Source organism: Elephas maximus, chromosome 24 (genome assembly GCF_024166365.1).
Source record: "Elephas maximus indicus isolate mEleMax1 chromosome 24, mEleMax1 primary haplotype, whole genome shotgun sequence".
In the NCBI taxonomy this organism is placed as follows: Eukaryota; Metazoa; Chordata; class Mammalia; order Proboscidea; family Elephantidae; genus Elephas; species Elephas maximus.
In genome coordinates, this window is record NC_064842.1 from 63,232,057 (window position 1) to 63,254,753 (window position 22,697).

Consider the following 22,697-nt stretch of genomic DNA (forward strand, 5'->3'; position numbering starts at 1 on the left):
TTAATATTGTCTAAATATTTTGCTGAGATTTTGATTTGGATTACAAAAAATTTAAAAATCAATTTGGGGCCAAATTGACATTATAACAATATTGAGTCTTTCAATCTATTAAGATGGTATTTTTTTATTCATTTGGATCTTCTAAAATTTCTTACTTCAGTATTTGTTGCAAATACTTTATTTCTTAGTATTTTATATTTTTGTTGCTGTTGTAAATGCTACCTATTTACAAATTTAGTTTTCCATTTACTTACTGCTAGTATACAAAAATATGATTGATTGTTGTATATTGACCTTATACTTAGAATTCTTGTTAAATTGGCATATTAATTCTTAGAGTTTTTTTTTTTTGTAGATTCTTTAGAGTTTTCTCTGTAGAAAATCATACCAACTTTGACAAAGAAAGTTTTATTTCTTTCCATTCTCTCACTCTATGTATTATTTCTTTTTCTTGTCTTGTTGCACAGACTAGGTATTCCAGCACAAAGTTGAATGAGAGTAGGGAGATTGGTTACCCTTGTTCTGTTTCTGATCTTTGGAGGAAAGCATTCAGTCTTTCACTATTAATATATTGTAGCTTTAGGATTTTTGTAGATGCCTGCCTTAGACTGGGTTCTCTAGAGAAACAAAACCAGTGAAGTGTATATAAATACACATATATATTTATTAAAAAAATGTATATTTATATATATGTATTTGGGTATTTATACACACACACACACACACACACACACACATATATATATATATATATATATATATATATATATATATATATATATATAAATCCAAGACTGGCAGGTAAGACATTATGCTGCAGGCTCACAGACTGCAGAGGCCTACAAATCTCAAGATTGGCAGGCAGCATGGCTGGCTGCTGGCCCAAGTCCCAAGAACCAGAAGTCAGATGATGATGTGCCTCATGCAGGATCCCGAACAAGCAAATGCCAGTGAGATTTTCCAGAATGTCCATACATAATGGATGCAGAGCACAACCTGAGAAAACTCTGCTTACATCTGATTGGCTGATCAAATCAGATCACATTATAGAGATGACTACATTATATGACAAAATGGGGAATAACTACATCATTACATAATGGCCAAACCACTGAGAAACAAGGCCCAGCCGAGCTGACACATAATCTTAGCCATCACAGTTCACCCCTTATCAACGTGGCACCTGTAGACATCTTTTAAACCATTTGAGATCTCTAAATAAGATAATTACAAAGTCATACGTGCGCCTAACATGATACAACTAATGTGTACAACTGAAAACACACTAAACCCATTTACATATTATATTTTAGAGTGAAGAAAACAAAAAATTTGATACACATAAAGAAAAAAAACCAAACCCAGTACAGTCAAGTCAATTCTGACTCATTGCTACCCTATAGGACAGAGTAGAACTGCCCCATAGAGTTTCCAAGAAGCACCTGGTGGATTCCAACTGCTGACCCTTTGGTTAGCAGCCGTAGCACTTAACCACTACACCACCAGGATTTCCACATGCAGGGAAGTAATACGCATAGCAATTACAGTCCTCATTTCTACAACTACTCATGTGGTCATAATGGTATTAAGAACTACCTTCTCCCTCCACCCATTCCACATTCCTTTTGCCCTCTGTAAAAGACTGTGGTTCTTTTCCCAGTGGGGTGACCCAAACCTTTGTTCCTAAGGGCCTGGGCCATTAGTAGTTATGCCAGAATTGGCTTGATGTAGATTGCCTTTGACTTTAATCACCGGGCACGGTAGTACTAAGAGATATCCTCAGGGATTTCCAATATCCTAGACATACTCTTCTTTACCTCTATTATGTAATATCGATCTGATTTTTACTTGGTATTCAGGTTCAATCACACCAGCCAATACACACTTGTTGATACAGAGGCATGAGGAAAATAAAGTGGCCGGGTGGCATTCTTAACTTCCAATTCAATGGAATCAGTGCTGTGTCTCCCGGTGGGACCATTCTCTCCTTTGGAACAAAGACCTCTACACCCACAGAGCATAGGGTCACAGAGAAAGGAAGCAAAAATTTTTTGAGTGGGTCAGTGGGGGTAATGTTGAGTGGTGCCACTTCCATTTCCACCCCTTGATTCCTGGACCCATAGACCCTGGCTATGGGATAAACAGCATCATATATTGACCTTGATTTAGAGTATTTACAGACTCCTGGAAAACATTGCCCCAACACTGCAAGGTGTTGCCATCTACCTGGTGCCATAACTGTGGCCATCCCACTGTTCTATCAAGCCAGCTTCTTCAGGATGATGGGGAACATGGGAAGACCAGTGAATTCCTTGAGCATGGGCCCACTGCCATGCTTCATTTCCTGTGATGTGAGTCACTTGATCCAAAGTGATGCTGTGTGGGTTATCATGACAGTAGATAAGGCATTTTGTAAGCCCACAGATAAAAGTTTTGCAGAAGCATTGTGTGCACGGAAGGCAAATCCATATTCAGAATAAGTGTCTATTCCAGTAAGAAAGAAATGCTGCCTTTTCCATGATGGAAGTAATTCAGTGTGATCGACTTGCCAGCAGGTTGCTGGCTGATCACCTTGAGGAATGGTGCCGTATCATGGACTCAGTTTTGGTCTTCTCTGCTGGCAGACTGGGCACTCAGCAGAGCTGCAGCTAAGCCGGCCATTGTGTGTGGAAATTCATGTCGCTGAGCTCATGCATAACCTCCATCCCTGCCACCATGGCCACTTTGTTCACGGGCCCATTGGGCAATGATGGAAGTGGCTGGGAAAAGAGAATGACTGGTTTCCACAGAATGTGTGATCCTATCCTCTTGATTGTTAAAATCCTCCTTTGCTGAGGTCCCCCTTTGGGGAGCATTCATATGAGGCACAAACATCCTCACTTCTTAAGCCCATTCAGAGAAGTCTATCCACATACCTCTACCCTACATCTCCTTGTCTCTAATTTTCCAATCAGGTTCCTTCCAAGTCCCTGACCATCCAGCCAAACCATTAGCAACAGCATATGAATCAGTATACAATCGCACACCTGGCCATTTCTTCTTCCACACAAGGTGAACAACCACGTGCACTGCTCAGTGTTCTGTCCTTTGGGGGGATTTCCCTTCACCATTGTTCTTCAGGGAGGCCTCAGAAAGGGGCTGTAGCACTGCCGTTGTCCACTTTTGAATGGTGCCTGCATATTTCACAGAACATCTGTAAACCAAGTCCAAGTTTTCTCTTCCTTAGTCAATTGATCATAAGGAATTCCTCATGAAGCCATAGGTACAGACTGGGAGAGGGCAGGTAATGTGACAGGAGTTGATACCATGGGCATCTGGGGCACTTTCTCATGCAACTTACTTGTGCCAACTTACTTGTGTCCTGCTCAAGCCTGATCTTATATACACCACCTCCATTTAATGATGGAGTGCTGCTGTGCGTATCCAACTTTATGGCTCTGTGGGTCAGACCTCAACCTGTTCGTGATGGGCAGCTCAGACCATATGGTGACTTGATAGCTCATGGCTAAACATTCATACTCTAGTAAGGTCCAGTAACAAGCCAAAAGCTGTTTCTCAAAAGGACAGTAATTTTCTGCAGAGGATGATAGGACTTTTATCCAAATCTTAACGCCTGCATTGTGATTCACCAATAGGTGTCAGCTAAAGACTCCACACAGCATCTGTTTCTGTGACTGACACTTCAAGCACCATTGAATCAGCTGGATCATACGGCACAACTGGCAAGGCAGCTTGCATGGTAGCCTGCAACTGTTTCAGAAATTCCTGTTGTTCTGGACCCCACTCAAAAATAGTAGCTTTTCGGGTCACTTGATAGACGGGTTCAGCACACCCAAATGTGAGGCACATGTTGTCTCCAAAATCCCAAGAGGCCCACCAGGTGTTGTACCTCCTTTTTAGTTGTGGTAGAGGCCACATGTAATAACTTATTCTTCACTTTAGAAGGAGTATGTTGAAATGACCCACACCACTAGACTCTTAGAAATTTCACTGAGGTTGAAGGTGCCTGAATTATTTTCAGATGATTTCCCACCCTCTAGCATGCAAATGTTTTACTAATAAGTCCAGGGTCATTGACACTTCTTCCTTTATTAGGTCTAATCAGCATAATTATCATCAATGTAATGGACTGGTGTGAGGTCTGTGGCAGGAAAAGACAATCAAGTACCCTGTGTATTAAGTTATAGCTCAATAGCTGCATACCAGTTACCAGAAAATATATTAATTTTCTCAAGGAATGAAACCATATCTGGAACAGCAGCTACAACTGGAGTCACCACCTGGTTAAGTTTATGATAATCCACTCTCATTCTCCAAGATCCATCTGTTTTTTGCACAGGCCAAATAGGCGAGTTGAATGGAGATGTGGTGGGAATCACTACCTCTGCGTTCCGCAAAATCTTGATGGTGACAGTAGTCTCTGTAATCCTTCCAGGAATGCCATATTGCTTTTGGTTCACTATTTTGCTAAGTAGGGGCAGTTCTAATGGCTTCCATCAGACTTTTCCTACCACAATAGTAGTTTTTCCTACCTTACTCCACTTGTCTTGGATTCGGTGTGGGGGTTCTGCCAGTTGCTGAGTATATCTATTCCAATTATACATTCTGAAACTGGGGAAATCAATACAGGATGGGTTTGGACACTCACTGGATCCCCTGTGAGATGAAACTAAACTAAGACTCTATTAGTAACCTGACCTTCATATACCCCTACTCTGACTAGAGGGCCACAGTGATGTTTTGTGTCTCCTGGAATTATTGTTATTTCAGAGCCACTATGCAACAATCCCTGAAAAGTCTGAATATTTCCTTTTCCCCAATGAACAGTTACTCTCCTTTTGGGGAAGGCTAGGAGAAAGAATACCTGTATAAATTTTTGCTCTGTGTAGTGGGTCCTTCCTCAAGGAGGCCCAGCCTCCCCTTCATTCAAGGGGTTGTGGGTCTGTAAACTTTCTCAAATCTGGGAATTGATTGAGGGGCCCTTACTATCTATTCTGGCCATTCGAGTTAGCCTTTCATTCACTTGACCTAAAAATCTTTGTTTGTACAGACCAAGTAATTATTTAGTAGATTTCTCATCTTTTTCACTCCTAGAGACACCATGACTAAGTAGCCACTGCCATAAGTCCATACAAGTCATAATATATTGATTATTGTTTTGAGTCTACTTTCTATTACAGTAACCATACCCACCTCATCTTTGTTGATTGAGTACCACCACTTGGCCCCTACCACCACATGGTCCAGTCAGACCCATTGTAGTTAGGTGTCTTAATTCAGTTAGGGGAGCTCCCACTGTCAAATCTGACTTACATAGGGTAGCAATCACAGCAGTCTTCAAGGATACTGGGGTTCCCTTCACAAAATTGTTCCTCACCGTTGTGGTGAAAGTATGGCCTCTGGACACTCTGTGTGTGGATCTGTGAGTCTAATAAATTCACTCTAACATGCCAATTTCCCTGACCCTTTTGATACCTTCTTCAGTATACCAATGTCTGGTGCTTCACCTTGGTTTAGCATAGGCCACTGTGTAATCCATGCTTCAGTGGCCCAGCCAAATAAATTAGTAGATCCTTTCTTAACCTCTGAAGCTGAATCATTGACTGAAGAACCTGTGCTTAGTGGGACCAGGTCAACTAATTCAGACTGATCCAACTTTATCCTCCTTGCACCTTTATCCCACACCCTAAATAGCCATTCCCACACATATTCCCCAGGTTCCTGTGTGTTCATATTAGAAAAGCAGTTCTTTTGGAGTGTAGCATACCTGCTCCTAGGTCCCACTTTGTCTTCAGCTTTTGGGACTTGCTGGGACTTAAGTCTAGTTATAGGTGCAGAAGCAAAAATGGGTGGTGGGGATGTGTTTTGCAAACATTCAGCAATGTCTTGTAAGGCATTTACCCCAGGCAACGACTCAGATGCAGCCCCAGGGGATATCTCATATAAAGGTTCTTTAGACACAGTCAGTTTAATCTCATCAGATGGGGGTAGAGGGGATAATGGTTTTACTGGGGAGGATGGCTTAGCAGACAAACATGGAGTAATCTCTTCAGATGGGAGTGAGAGGCTGGTTCAGTGGGCAGCAGTGATTCAATGGAATTTAGGGGCTCAGTGTCCTCAGCTCCCTGATTATCTGCCCATATATCCCCATCCCAAGTTTCAGAATTCCATTTCTTCCCGATCAATGCCCTCACTTTAATTTCAGGCACTATTAGAGGCTGGAAACTCAATTGGTGTCGAAAATCAGCCACTCTTACAATAAGACTGTGGGTTAGGTTTCCTGCAATATCAGCTGTGTTATTACAGGAAATAAGCCTTTCTTTCAGGGCTCAAGTGTCAACTTAGAGGTAGTTTATATGGTGCTTGAAACCCTAAGCTCATCTCTTTCTTTCACTACTTTGTCTAGTAAAAGTAGGACCAACCAACTAGCTTCCTTATACTTCTCATTCGGACAAAATTGTAGAAAAGTATCAAACATGTGATCATCTCCCACCCATACTTGATCTAGTGGTGGTGATATTTTCTGTATTTCTATTGCCACCTTATGCTATGGATTAGTAATGCCGTGTTTATTACTGGTAGCAAAGTCATCAATATCTTTAACACTAACCAGACTTTAGAACCAATTTAGAAAACTCATCCTTCCAATTTTGTTTCTCTAGAACCACTCCAAGTACCATACATTTTGGGCTGGGTTCTCTAGAGATGAAAAATCAGTGAAGTGTATGTATATAGATAGGTAGAGAGAGAGAACGATTTATCTCAAGGAACTGACTTATCTGTTGTAGAGGCTGGAGATTCCCAAAAGTCCATAGGTCAGGATAAGGCTGGAGGCTTCTCCTGACTCACATAGCAGCAGGGCTGATGAATCTAAGGTTTGTAGGTCAGATGCTAGGATGCTGGCCCACAGGTTGTGGAGAACAATGAATCTCAAGATGCCAAGCAATATGGCTGGCCACTGGCTCAAGTCCCAAGAACTGGAGGTCAGATGATGATGAGTTCGATGAGCAAAAGCCAATGAGCTTTGCCAGAATGTCCATATATATTGGATGCAGGGCAGACCGTCAAGGAAACTCCCCTTACAACTGATTGGCTGATCACCTCTAATCATATCATGGAAGTGATTACATTATATCACAACAGAATAACTACATCATTTCATAACTGCCAAATTGCATCATTACATAAGTGCCAAAATACATCATTACATAAGTGTCAAGCCACTGAAAAACATGGCCCAGCCAAGTTGACACAAACTCTAACCATCACAACACCCATAATGACTTTAAACAAGGTTCTTTTTTTTCCCAGTTTTATGGCAGTATTTATTTTTATCACGGATGGACATTAAAATTGCTTCCAAATGCTTTTTCTGTAATTATTAATATGATCATGTGAATTTTCTTCTTTACTCTGTTAATAGAGTCAATTACATTGGTTGATTTTGTAATCCCGAGACAGCATTACCTTCTAGTGATAAACCACCTTGGTTGTGATGTATTATATTTTGCACATATTGCTGGATTTAATTTGATAATTATTTGTTCTGAATATTTGTGTCTATGTTCATGAGGAATCAACTTGTTGTTTCTTTCGTATGTGTCTTTTTTACATTTTGTTAGCAGAATAGTGTTGGCCCTTAAAATGAGCTAGGGAATGTTTCCTTCTCCTCTACTATCTAAAAGATTCTGTGTAGGGCTGGAATATTTGTCTTTAATGACTAATGGAATTCACCACTGAATCCTTCTGTCCCTGGCTATTTCACTGCAGGATGATTTTTAATCACAAATTTATTTTTAGAATAAAAACAAATAAATTCATGTTTTCTCTTCATTCTTGCATTTGTTTTGGTAATTTTTTGTGTAAAGTTGTCAAATTTTAAAGGTAAACAAATGTTCATTAGTTTTGAATGTCTTGGGATCTGTACTGATGTTTTATCCTTCATTCCTGATACTGGTAAATTTTGCTTTTCCTTTCTCATGATTTTTCTAGCTACAGGACTAATAATTTCATGGATCTTTTCAAAGATCTAACATTTATTTTAATTGTTTTATTTCTATTCTTTATTCAGTTCCCATGTCATTGATATTTTGTTCTCATATTTTTGTTTCCCTTCCTCCATAATTTGGGTTAATTTATCCCTCGTTTCTAGATATCCATGGTAGAATCTTTGATCATTGGTATTAAAAACTTTTTTTAAATATAATTAATGAATTCAAAAGTGTCTTTCTAAGCATTGTTTTAAATGCACCCTACATATTTTGATATTTTCCATTTTATATCACACAATTAATATAATTCCTAATATTCTATGTGATTTTTGTTTTATCCATGGTTTATTAAAATGGTTTATTCAAAATGTATTAAGTTGTAAATATTTTATTTGCTGTCTATTTTTTGTTATTAATTTGTAATGTAATGTACTCCGATGTCAGTCGTTTGAAGTTTGTTCAGATTTGTTTAAGGGCCCAGCATATGCACTTGAAAATAATATATATTCTTGGTGTATACTTTAAGTCAAGCTGCTTGATAATATTTTAGAAGTCTTTTTATTTCCTTACTGATTTCCTGCTCACATGTTCTATCAATTATTGGGGAAGGAGTATTGAAATCTCTAAATATAAATGCAGGTATGTCTATTTCTCCCTTCAGTTTTGTCTGTTTTTATTTTGTTTCCTTCATTTTGAAACTCTATTATTACCTAAACACAGTTTGGATTTTTAGGATTTTTGATGCATAGATCTTTTTATTATATTAGTGTTCACCATTTGTTCCTTACCTAAAATTTGATGGCCATCTTTATCTACAATAACATTACTGTTTTCGAAGTCTATTTTGTTTGATACAACATAACCACTCCAGCTTTCTTACCTTTGCATGATGCTTCATTTTCTTGTAAATTATTTGTTACTTTATGCTTAAATGGGCTTCTTTTGGTCCACATGTCTTTAAATCTTGAGGTTTTTATGCAGACTAACGATAAGCGCCTTTTATTTTGTGTTAATGCTATTTACAAGTTTTCAATAACAGCATTATGAAGGTATAATTGAAACAAAAAAAATGCACTTATTTAAAATATATAACTTGATAAATTTTGACCCATATGTATACACCTGTGAAATCACAAACCACAGAGTGAACATAGCCATCACCCTCAGAAATTTCTTCATGCCTTTTTGGAATCCATCCTCCCTGGCCTATCCCATTATCCCTACCACTCCTGAGCAAACACTATCTGCTTCTGGTCCTTATTGCATTGTCGTGGAGTTGATTCCAACTCATAGCGATCCTGTAGGACAGCGATCCTGTAGGACAGCGATCCTGTAGGAGTGGCTGGTGTATTTGAACGGCTGACCTTTTGGTTAGCAGCCAAACCCTTAACCACTGCACCACAAGGGCTCTGTTCCTTATAGATTTGATAAATATTTTTTTATGGTTATATCTTAGTCAGGGTTCTCTACAGAAATAGTACACACACATAGAGAAAGTGAGAGAGCGAGAGAGGGAAAGTATTATTTTAAGAGACTGGTTCATGTTATTGTGGGAGTCTGGCAAGTTCAAAAGCTACAAGTCAGGTGACATGCTGGAGACCTGCTGGCTTGTATCCCAGCATCTGTAGATCAGGCAACAGAGAGAGCAAAGAGTAAGAGTGTTCTGGCTAAAGGTCTATTTATAGTCTGGTGACAGAACACACTGCAGAGAAGCTCCCTTTTTGCTCTTAAGAACTTCATCTGATTGATTGAGTCCCACCGACATTATGGAAGGTAATCTGCTTTAATGAGGCCAACTGATTTAATCACGTGTAACCACTTTAAAACAGCAATTATACTATTGTTTGACCAAACAACTGGGCAGCTTAAAAAAAAAAGATTAGGTAAATTGACACAACAAATTGGAAATTATATAAATGAAATCGCATACTACATACTTTTTTCTTGTCTGGTATCATTTACTCAAAGTTGCTTTAAGATCCTTTCATGTGGTTTCAATGCTTTATCCAATTTATAGCAGAGAAGTATCTTATATGGTATACCATTATTTGTATATCTATCCATCATTTATTGAATGATATTTCCAGGTTTTGGCTATTTTAATTAAAGCTTTCATGAACATTTGTATAGAAGTGTTTATTTGAATATATGCTTTCATTTCCTTTGGGTAAATACTTAGGAGAGGAGTGGTTGGCTCACATGGTAGGTATACAGTTAACTTTATAAGGAAGTACAACACTGTATATATCAAACTGGTTGTACCATTTTACATTCACATCAGAGCTGTATGAAAGTTCCTCAACATTTAGAAAGTTGTTTTATTCTGAACATTATAAAGATATACACACTTACCTTAAAATGGCTTTCATTTGTATTATATTAATAACTTGATGTTAAGCATTTTTTCATGTTATTATTTGCTATTTAATTATCTTCTTTGTTGAAGTGTCAGTTAAAATCTTTTGCCAATTTTTTTTTTAAGCTGTGTTGTTCTTATTGAGTTTTCAAAGGTTTTATGTGTACTCAATAAAACTCCTTTATTAGATACATGGTTTAAAATATTTTATCAGTCTCTGACTTGTCTTTTCATTCTTGTAACATTACCTTTAGAAGAACAGAGGTTTTTCATTTCGATGAAGTACAACTTATAAATTTTCTTCTTTCATGAACTGTTTTTTCTAAGGTTTTTGTTTTATTTGATGTCATATGGAAGAAATCTTTGCCTATCTCAAGGTAGTAAGATTTTACTTTATGTTTCCTTCCAGAAGTTTTACAGTTTACATTTAGGTCTATGTTTCACATTAAGTTAAATTTTGCATGTGATGAGAGTAATGGAGTAAGCTTCATCAATTTGAATTTTGGTATTCCATTGTTGCAACACCTTATTTTGAAAATAGTATTCTTCTCTACTAAATGGCCTTAGCATAGTAAAATATCAGTTGTCTGTTGATGTTTGGGTCTCTTTTGGGACTCTCTATCGTGCTCTGATGAACTTTACCTTGACACCAACAATACCGTGCATTGATAACTCAAGTTTTTTAATGTCTTGACGTTAAAAAAACTAGTGTTAACCTTCCAAATTTATTTCTTTCAAAAGGTTGTTTGAGGCCCTTTTCATTTCTATAATACCATTTGAATAATCTTGATGATTACTAAAAAAAAAAAGTAATTTTTATGAGGATTGCATTGAATCTGTAGAATTCGTTTTGGGAAAATTGACTTAAGATTTTTGAGTCTTCAGACCCGTGAACACATTATGTCACTTCATATATTAAGTATTCTTTAATATTTCTCAGCAATATTTTCTAGTTTTGGATATAAAGATCTTTCACACATTTTTTTCAGATTTATTCCTAAATATTTCATATTTTTATGCCAGTGGACACAATATTGTTTTTCTTATTTCAATATCTGGTAGTTCATTGTAAGTATATGAAAATAAATTGATTTTTTGTGGTTATTGATCTCATCATATCTTGTAAGCTTGCTAAATCCACTTATTAATTCTAGTAATCCTTTGGATTTTCTATGAAGACATCATGGCAACTGCAAATAAAAACCTTTCTACTTCTTTTCCAATCCAGATGCTTTCTATTTCTTCTTTTTGGGTTATTTCACTGACAAAAACATCAGTAAAATATTGAATAGTAGTGATAAGAGTATTTCTAATGTCTTCCTTTGGTTTTGGGAACAGGAGATTGCAAGCTTCCTAGAATGAAAAGGCAAATATTTCCCCCCCTTCTATTTTTGGACAAGTCTATTTAGAATTATAATTTTTTCTCTCTTAAATCTTTGGTAGAATTCACCATTGAAGGTACCTGTACTTGGGCCTTTCCTTTTGTGAAATTTTTTTTTAACCACAAATTCAACTTACCCCTGTTATCTACTCTTCATTGATTGAGGCTTGGTAGGTTGTAGCTCTCAAGCAATTTGACAATTCATCTAAGTTGTCAAGTTTATTGGTATAACATTGTTCATAATATCCCTTTATTATCCTTTTAACATCTCTTGACATTGGTAATTTGTGTCTTCTCTCTTTTTTTCATGATCAATTTAAAGGTTTGCAATTTTATTCATCCAGGCTTTTTTGTTTCATTAATTGCCCTAATGTTTTTCTTTTTTTTACTTTGTTAATTTTTGCTCTGATCATTCTTTTCTTTCTTCTGTTTTCTCTGGTTTTAATTTCCTGTATTTTTTCCAATGCTTAATATGGAAACTGAAGTCATTGACATGGAACACACATAATCATCTAATACTAGAAATTTAGTGTGACAAATTTCCTCCAAACTACCACCTGCTGTGGTGGTTTGCATGTTGCCATGATGCCGGAAGCTATGCCACAGGTATTTCAAATACCAGCAAGGTCACCTGTGGTGGACAGGTTTTAGCAGATCTTCCAGAGTAAGGTAGAGTAGAAAGAAAGACCTGGTCATCTACTTCCAAAAATTAGCCGATGAAGACCTTATGGATCACAACAGAACACTGTCTGAATCTGTTGCTTTGGACACACCATTAGGAGAGATCCGTCACTAGAGGACAACATCGTGTTTGGTGAAAAAGTGGGCCAGCGAAGGTGAGGGAGATTGTCGGTAAGAAAGGTTTTTACAATGGTTGTAAAGTTAGACTCGAAAATTCCAGTGATAGTGAGGATGACGTAGGACTGGGAAACGTCTCATTCTGTCAGCGCTGATGCTATGGCAAATAATAATCCTTTTATGGAATAGCACTCATAATCCCCTCATAATCAATTATTAGAAATCTAATTGTTTAATGGATCTGGAATCCTACAGCATGCTAGAGCTAGTTGTTACTGGCTCTTTCTTAGTGCTTGTTTTAAATCTTGCCTTGTTTCAAAAAACATTTAATAAAACTGAGCTTATTTTTCTGGCACTAGAATTTGGATAATTACAGTTACTTTAGATTTACAGTTACAAATGATTTATTATTTTATTATATTGTCATATTATTTGACTCTGAATAAAAAATGTTTATATTATCATATCATTTAACACGGAATAAAAAATGTTTATTAAATATATGCCTATTTTTTCCTTGTGCCTTCTTCCTTTAGAAACATGTTCAAAATCAGATACACTTATTGCAAATGGATTTTTTTCTGAATCTGAGTATTCATATCCAGTAAATAAACGAACACAATATAAGTGTAAATCAGGATACATGACAGCAGATGGTAAAACATCAGGATCTATTACGTGCTTGGAAAGTGGGTGGTCAACTCAACCCGTATGCATCAGTAAGTAATTTATTAGGGTCATTTTCTTGATGATAGTTTTACAAAAGTTTACTTTAACTTAATTATTTTGTACGGGATTGGATGGTGCAGGTAGGGCTGACATGCTTCCATTTGTAAGGATAAATAAAACCCTTTGAGAAATTACATATATAGAATATAGAAATTTTATACAAATAATATGTAAAATTTATGTATGTAATATAGAAATCATATATATATATATATGTGATTATAGTACATATAGTTGGGTCTTTTCTTGCCTTTCTAGAGTAATTACTGATACGAAGGAGGATCATTTCATCTTTTCAGTTCAAGTTTTTCCTACTTTCAATCAATCTCGTGATTTAGAAACTGCTGAGGAAGCCTCGTGTATTCTGCCATAGACTTGTGTGTTTTCAGTTGAAACTTTCTTGTCTGTTGTGCCTGTGTTTAGGTGACCAGCCTCTCATATTGGAGTCCTTGCTCCTAGACATAAATGTCATGTTTTTAAGTGAAGAGATGAGTCCATAGTGCAGAATCCCAGGAGATTTGACCTTTATAATTTATAGAATTAATGCTGTAGGAGAGGTCCAGTTATGAAAATTCCTGCTGGCCTTTTGGAAAATCTTCACAAACATCTAGGTAGTGAAGAGAAACATTTCTTGATAGTGCTAAATTCTATTGTGTTGAACGTTTTCCCTGCCCTACTACCTAGAAGTTTATAAAGATGCTCTAAGAACAATTTGCTTATTTTGCCTTATTTACACACTTTATTTTCCCAAAGCCACTCAGTGACATTTTTGTAGTAAGAGATATCTCCCCTACTGTGCAATTATATTTTAATTTGTTTTTTTAATTTTTATGTTTACTATAGCCTCTGGCTAAAGAAAAATGTCAAAAGTTGCTCTCATATCAACTTGTTTTATACTAAATTGTGATCAAATATCTATTATAAGACTTTATTAAGGAAGAGAAAATGTCAGATATCAATTATATAGAACTTTATATCTAATTAATCCATTTTCTCTGGTATGTATATCTCAACTGGTAATAAGATTGGTATCTTAAATTAAAAAAAAAAATGTTTTTTGAATGACTTGTTTTATTACCAGTTGTATGACAAGCATATGACAAGCTCACAGGTATAACCAGAATTGAGAAAATGAACTTAAGATAAATTTTTCAGATGATTGAAGTGATGTGAAGAATGCTGTATACATAAACATACCTTTTTATTGTAATGATTTTAGGAGAACAATTTATCTTTGGTCTTCTTCGCTTATTTTTAAAAGTTACTTAAACATTAGCACATAATTGGGACAGATTTTTGCTTCTGGGATGGAATTTATTCAGTCAGCTTGCCCATTCAGTAACATGAAATGAAATCGTCAATTTCATCATGCATTAGAATCTTGTGACAAGCCATCATTTGTGAACGCCAGACCCAAAAGCAATGGCACAAAGTTTAAGCTCAGTGACCAGCTGGACTATGAATGCAGCGCGGGCTATGAAAACACAGGTGGGAGCACCACGGGCTCTATAGTATGTGGTGATGATGGCTGGTCTGACACACCCACATGTTATGGTAAGTACTGTCGTTGTTTTTTTTCCTGGTATTCGTTTCTTTGGGGTAATTGGGGGTGATATAATCTGTATATGTTCCTCTGGGGGGTAACGGAATTATCCAGAGACATCCTTAAGGAACACTGATTAAAATCAAGGTGTCTTCTTCTGATTTAATGTTAACTGGTAGGAAATGGTGTCCTGAAGCTCAAATAGCCTATCTTTAAAACAGTGCATCAAAGTAATGTTTTCTTTGGGCCACATACATTACAGATTTGTCATTAAAAATAAAGTGTTTCCAAGTAATCTTAAATGAAAGATTTAAAATTATTTAAAACTAGGGTCACTATGAGTCAGAATTGACTTGACAACAACAGGTTTGTTTTTTTGTTTAGGTACCCATTACCAAATTGTGGTTAGTCGCAACCTTTTCAGCTGCTTTACTCCTGAGTTTTTGCTTTCGCTTTCCCACCTTAAGTGTAAAGTTCTTCAGTTCTTGCCAGGAACTTTTCATTTTCAGATATCAACACCTTCTCTGGACTATTCTGAAAACCTCTTGTGTTTTTACCAAACAGTTTCCTGTTTTCCACATATAGAAAGTACCTTTGAATCTATGAAAAATGGGTGGATATAGAGTATTCTAAACAAAAGAAATAATATATGGAAAGCTTTAGAAGAAAAATACATTTTGGAAATTGCCAGAGTGAGATGGGTGTAGTCAACACGTGGGAAAATTTTATGAGCTGAGGGTGGTTAGGAGGCAAAGAAAGGCAAGATTATACAGGTTACTTCAGGGCATATTAGCATTGGGTTAATTTTATGCTTGATGAAAAGACATAAAAAAAAAAACCTTAAAAAAACAATGATATAAATAGAGTTTCATTTATGAAAGGTTTTTTGTTGTTGTTGTTGCTGTTCCTTGACGTGGTGCATGTGTAGTCAAGTCAGGAAGGAGTGAGTCCTTGTAGGGTGAGAAATGGTGGGGATTCAGATAAGGTGATGGCTGAGGATATGCAGAGCAGAGAACAAACTTGGGACATACCTGATGGTAGAAAGGAGAGGCGATGTCACTAAATGCTGGGTCAAGGAACTTTTATGTTTTGCTTTGTTTTTCAGAATCAAGTGTGTAAATAGCAATGCCATTGTATGCCTATCTGTCTGTCTCTCTGCATTGCTCATGCAGACAGGTCATACCTCAAACTTCCAGGCAGCCATAAGACTGCTAGGAATGAGTCACATACACACGTGGCATCAAGCATTCCTTGGGTGCTTCGTTCATCTGTGATCGAGCTGGGCACATGACATACATAGTGTTGACAAAGTGAAAATCAGTATTATTTATAGAAAGCAAACTATAAACAACAACAACAGATTCTCAAAGGGGAAATGCTTACCCTTCCCCAAATTACCCACGTCCCTTCTTATGTTGCTGGGTCAGCACTCCGTGGTTCAGGTCAGATGCTGTGTTCACATCATCTTCATGGCTCCCGAGTCTTCTCTTCTGATGCTGGGCCTTGCTGGGCCTCGCTTTGTTCACAGGAAGACCCCTGAACAGCATATCCTTAACCTCTGCAGCTGAGCCTTCCCAGGCCTCTGCCACTGTCTTCTGCCATGCTACCCAGACCTACACGACCTGAGAGCCAAATGTGTACTGCCTCACTGCACAATGCAGATGGTCCTGTGACCTCAGCATGGGACACACGCGGGTCCCTGTCTAGCATGGGCGAGTGTTACAGTTCTTTTAGCTCCGTCAACAAGTGCCTGAAGGAACCTTGCTTCATCAGCAAACCTCCTTCCCAAAAGTGCTCACTCTCCTTGGGCTAGCAAGGTCACAGCTGGTCTTGCAGTTCTTGCTGCTTGCTCTGCTGCTGCTGCTTCTCTGCTGCTTGGCTCTACTATACTTGCTGCTGCTTCTTGCCATCTGGTGACTTTTTCAGTGTTACACCTCTCTTTTCTGGGTCTAAGAGGTTCTCTGCACAGGGAACCTATGCTGAAATGATGTGCTCTACTCTCAATGTTAGTGAGGTCCCTCTGAACCTCTATGGGGCTGTCTCTTCTGTATAAATACTCCTTGTCAATTTCAAGGCATGGTCCCCTCGACAGGACCATGACCTGGCCAATCCTCTTGGTAGACTACAAGTCACTCAATTTGAATAGTAATTGTCTTAGTCATCTTGTGCTACTGTAACAGAAATACCACAAGTGGATGGCTTTAACAAAGAGAAGTTTATTCTCTCACAGTCCAGTAGGCTAAACATCTGAATTAAGGGCGCCAGCTCCCGGGGAAGGCTTTCTCTTTCTGTCGGCTCTGAAGAAAGACCCTTGTGATGCATCAGTCTTCCCTAGGTCTGGGAGCATCTCAGCACAGGAACCTCAGGTCCAAAGGATAGCCTGTGCTTCCGGCACTGCTTTCTTGGTGGTATGAGGTCCCCATGTCTCTTTGTTCATTTCTTTCTTTTATATCTCATAAGAGATTGGTTTAAAACACTATCTAATCTTATAGAGCTCATCAATATGACTGCCATGAATCGACTCAAGGGCACTGGGTCTGGGTTTAATCTATCTTATTACATCATAGTGATAGGATTTACAACACATAGGGAAATCACATCAAATGATAAAATGGTAGAGAATTATACAATCGTACAAGGGAATCATGACTTAGCCAAGCTGACAGATATTTTGGGGGGACACAATTCAATCCATAACAGTGATATACCATTCCCTTGTAAGACTGTGGCCCAGTCAATCACTCTGTGGAAGTTATAGGACCACGGTTAGAAAGGCCACATAAAAGCTATTCCTTGCACTGGAGCCAATTTCTAAGATGGTGCTAGTAGGACAGAGACCACTTTCGGGAGGATATACCACAACTTATGGCTTGGAAACATTATGGTTGAACTACTCATGGTCATTTAAAATTAGATATGTAAACAGGAGAGTTGGAACTATAGGTCTAGTCAAATGATAAACATTTGGATTATCAACCTATGAGTTATGACATCTAATTATTGAAGCATACAGAATGAAAAGGAAGAGAGTGTAGGCATAAGCCCTGAAATATTTCAACATGTAAAGTTCAAAGAGAAAGGGAATAGGTGAAAACATAGATGGAAAAAAGGAGGATTCAGAGAATCAGGAGGGGAAAAAAAAGAAACTAAAAATGAATCTGTTGTAGGCATGAAGAGAAGAAAACATTAAAAGAGAAGAAGCATATGACATAACCGTATGTAGAAGTTTTCCTGTGACAGGTTCAGGATATGACTAGAGGAAATTATGCACCAATGGAAAGTTTTATTTATTCATTTATTTTTAAGATTGTAGCTATAAGAACATGCTGACTGCTGGGGACAAGGATGTGGTAGAGAGGGAAACAGAGATTGAATACAGCAGGTAGATATGTCCCTGTGACTGCAGGAGGGAAAGGGAATCAGAGCTCCTGTGGAGATAACAGGCTTTGTGGCAACATGGCTCCCTTCAACCTTGTAACAGGAGGAAAGAAGGAAAATGGCTTTTGTAAATTGAATGCTGGAAAGAAGCAGGAGGTGATGGTTTCTATTTTCTGTGAAGTATGAGGCAATGTCGTCTGAGAATGAGCAGTGTTTGGGGTAGGAGAAGGAGCAGCACTGTGCAGAGAGGAAAGGTTTAAGACACATACTGCGGAGGAAAGAGTGAGAGTATTACAGCAGTGAGGTAGACCTGGTTAGTGTGTCGAGGGCCCAGTTACTTTTGACTCATTTAGGCTGCTAACAAACACCTGTTAAATAGGCTACGAGAAAACAGTGAGAAATAAAATATAGACCTGCCTTTCCAGAGCTTTCGTTAAAGTATAGAATAGTGTGGTTGGGGAGAACACAGTGGATTAAACCAGATAAAGAAGCACATGATAAACATATTTTAAATAAGATAACTGTAGACAAGGTTTGGATCATAGTTTGGATTTCTTTTCTGTGATTAGAGGCAGATACAGGTTTTTCGAAGTCAAACCTTATGCAATTTTGAGGAGCTTTCTTAAAAAAAAAAAGGAAAACTATGAATACATAATTCTCATAGCCATTCCAATGCTGCTAGACATGACAGGAGAATGTGAAGCAGAGAAAGTTGGAATGACAGAGATGGTTGTAGGAATTAATGTGTTAAAAATATCTCCCTTTAGCAAATTTTATAAAAAATGTATGATCATGTAAACATATGACCAGCATAGTGTAGTCCTTCAGTAGCTGATTGAATGACAACTTAATATTCTTTTAAAATATTCTTCCCTCAGATATTTGGCAGAAAAGTAGACACAGGTTGTCTGATATCTAAGTCTATATCAAATGTTCTGGAGTTCTTTTTTTTTGGTGCAAGTTTTCCAAAGAATTGTTGTCATAAACACTTAAAGTAAAGAAGTGGTTGCAACAATCTTAAAGAAGTGTGTTTTTAGGGTTAAAAGTTTACGCTAACATTTGCAGATATCAGTACTAGGATTTACAATTTTGACATTTGTTCAAAACCAAATATCTCTAATTCACGGTATACCCATTCAAAGGGTTTCTTTAATCACATTGCATAAGTTATTATCTCTACATAAATGTAGTAGTTGAAAAATACTCAACGATTGAGATCATTGTTTTTCTTCATAGGACAGTTTGTTCCACAACATGATGAGAAAGAAAATCTATATACGATGAGCACAAAACATGTAAACAAACAGAAATACAAAGAAAAGAATTGCTATGTAGTGGAATGGAATTGAAATTTAAGAGAGCAGTATTAGTGATTCTCATTCAAGTGTGATCTCAGTTTAGCTCCTAATCTCAACATAAAAATAAAAACAAAAGTGCATTTATTTAGTTAGTTATTTTGTAGTATTTTTTGAAATAGTTAATTTACATTTAATTTTTTTTTTTTTTTATAATAACTTTTATTAAGCTTCAAGTGAACATTTACAAATCCAATCAGTCTGTCACATATAAGTTTACATACATCTCACTGCCTACTCCCACTTACTCTCCCCGTCTTGAGTCAGCCCTTTCAGTCTCTCCTTTCTTGACAATTTTGCCGGCTTCCCTCTCTCTCTATCCTCCCATCCCCCCTCCAGACAAGAGTTGCCAACACAATCTCAAGTGTACACCTGATATAATTAGCTCACTCTTCATCAGCGTCTCTCTCCCACCCGCTGACCAGTCCCTTTCATGTCTGATGAGTTGTCTTCAGGGATGGTTCCTGTCCTGTGTCAACAGAAGGTCTGGAGAGCATGACCGCCGGGATTCCTCCAGTCTCAGTCAGACCATTAAGTTTGGTCTTCTTATGAGAATTTGGGGTCTGCATCCCACTGCTCTCCTGCTCCCTCAGGGGTCCTCTGCTGAGCTCCCTGTCAGGGCAGTCATCGATTGTGGCCGGGCACCAACTAGTTCTTCTGGTCTCAGGATGATGTAGGTCTCTGGTTCATGTGGCCCTTTCTGTCTCTTGGGCTCTTAGTTGTCATGTGGGCTTGGTGTTCTTCATTTTCCTATGCTCCAGGTGGGTTGAGACCAATTGCTGCATCTTAGATGGCTGCTTGTTAGCATTTAAGACCCAGACGCCACATTTCAAAGTGGGATGCAGAATGATTTCATAATAGAATTATTTTGCCAATTGACTTAGAAGTCCCCGCAAACCATGTTCCCCAGACCCCCGCGCTTGCTCCGCTGAGCTTTGAAGCATTCATTTTATCCCGGAAACTTCTTTGCTTTTGGTCCAGTCCAATTGAGCTGACCTTCCATGTATTGAGTGTTGTCTTTCCCTTCACCTAAAGCAGTTCTTATCTACTGATTAATCAATAAAAAAACCCTCTCCCACCCTCCCTCCCTCCCCCCCTCGTAACCACAAAAGTATGTGTTCTTCTCAGGTTTACTATTTCTCAAGATCTTATAATAGTGGTCTTATACAGTATTTGTCCTTTTGCCTCTGACTCATTTCGCTCAGCATAATGCCTTCCAGGTTCCTCCATGTTATGAAATGTTTCAGAGATTCGTCACTGTTCTTTATCGATGCGTAGTATTCCATTGTGTGAATATACCACAATTTATTTACCCATTCATCCGTTGATGGACACCTTGGTTGCTTCCAACTTTTTGCTATTGTAAACAGAGCTGCAATAAACATGGGTGTGCATATATCTGTTTGTGTGAAGGCTCTTGTTTCTCTAGGGTGTATTCCGAGGAGTGGGATTTCTGGGTTGTATGGTAGTTCTATTTCTAACTGTTTAAGATAACGCCAGATAGATTTCCAAAGTGGCTGTACCATTTTACATTCCCACCAGCAGTGTATGAGAGTTCCAATCTCTCCGCAGCCTCTCCAACATTTATTATTTTGTGTTTTTTGGATTAATGCCAGCCTTGCTGGTGTGAGATGGAATCTCATCGTAGTTTTAATTTGCATTTCTCTAATGGCTAATGATCGAGAGCATTTTCTCATGTATCTGTTGGCTGCCTGAATATCTTCTTTAGAGAAATGTGTGTTCATATCCTTTGCCCACTTCTTGATTGGGTTGTTTGTCTTTTTGTGGTTGAGTTTTGACAGAATCATGTAGATTTTAGAGATCAGGCGCTGGTCGGAGATGTCATAGCTGAAAATTCTTTCCCAATCTGTAGGTGGTCTTTTTACTCTTTTGGTGAAGTCTTTAGATGAGCATAGGTGTTTGATTTTTAGGAGCTCCCAGTTATCGGGTTTCTCTTCATCATTTTTGGTAATGTTTTGTATTCTGTTTATACCTTGTATTAGGGCTCCTAGGGTTCTCCCAATTTTTTCTTCCATGATCTTTATCGTTTTAGTCTTTATGTTTAGGTCTTTGATCCACTTGGAGTTAGTTTTTGTGCATGGTGTGAGGTATGGGTCCTGTTTCATTTTTTTGCAAATGGATATCCAGTTATGCCAGCACCATTTGTTAAAAAGGCTGTCTTTTCCCCAGTTAATTGACACTGGTCCTTTGTCAAATATCAGCTGCTCATACGTGGATGGATCTATGTCTGGGTTCTCAATTCTGTTCCATTGGTCTATGTGTCTGTTGTTGTACCAATACCAGGCTGTTTTGACTACTGTGGCTGTATAATAGGTTCTGAAGTCAGGTAAGGTGAGGCCTCCCACTTTCTTCTTCTTTTTCAGTAGTGCTTTGCTTATCCGGGGCTTCTTTCCCTTCCATATGAAATTGGTGATTTGTTTCTCTATCCCCTTAAAATATGACATTGGAATTTGGATCGGAAGTGCGTTAAATGTATAGATGGCTTTTGGTAGAATAGACATTTTTACTATGTTAAGTCTTCCTATCCATGAGCAAGGTATGTTTTTCCACTTAAGTATGTCCTTTTGAATTTCTTGTAGTAGAGCTTTGTAGTTTTCTTTGTATAGGTCTTTTACATCCTTGGTAAGATTTATTCCTAAGTATCTTATCTTCTTGGGGGCTACCGTGAATGGTATTGATTTGGTTATTTCCTCTTCGGTGTTCTTTTTGTTGATGTAGAGGAATCCAAGTGATTTTTGTATGTTTATTTTATAACCTGAGACTCTGCCAAACTCTTCTATTAGTTTCAGTAGTTTTCTGGAGGATTCCTTAGGGTTTTCTGTGTATATAATCATGTCATCTGCAAATAGTGATAACTTTACTTCTTCCTTGCCAATCCGGATACCTTTTATTTCTTTGTCTAGCCTGATTGCCCTGGCTAAGACTTCCAACACGATGTTGAATAAGAGCGGTGATAAAGGTCATCCTTGTCTGGTTCCCGTTCTCAAGGGAAATGCTTTCAGGTTCTCTCCATTTAGAGTGATATTGGCTGTTGGCTTTGCATAGATGCCCTTTATTATGTTGAGGAATTTTCCTTCAATTCCTATTTTGGTAAGAGTTTTTATCATAAATGGGTGTTGGACTTTGTCAAATGCCTTTTCTGCAT

At 37.8% G+C, this 22,697-nt stretch overlaps 1 protein-coding gene across 2 annotated transcripts in view; it reads left to right on the forward strand.

Annotated features, from left to right (window-relative positions):
* Window positions 1-22,697, forward strand: part of CFH (complement factor H) — a 115,325-nt gene that overhangs the window by 67,504 nt on the left and 25,124 nt on the right. For both annotated transcript variants that reach the window (XM_049868192.1, XM_049868191.1), the window contains exons 10-11: window positions 13,063-13,245; window positions 14,633-14,809. In XM_049868192.1, the coding sequence (XP_049724149.1) occupies window positions 13,063-13,245; window positions 14,633-14,809 (360 nt within the window). The remainder of the gene's footprint in view (window positions 1-13,062; window positions 13,246-14,632; window positions 14,810-22,697) is intronic.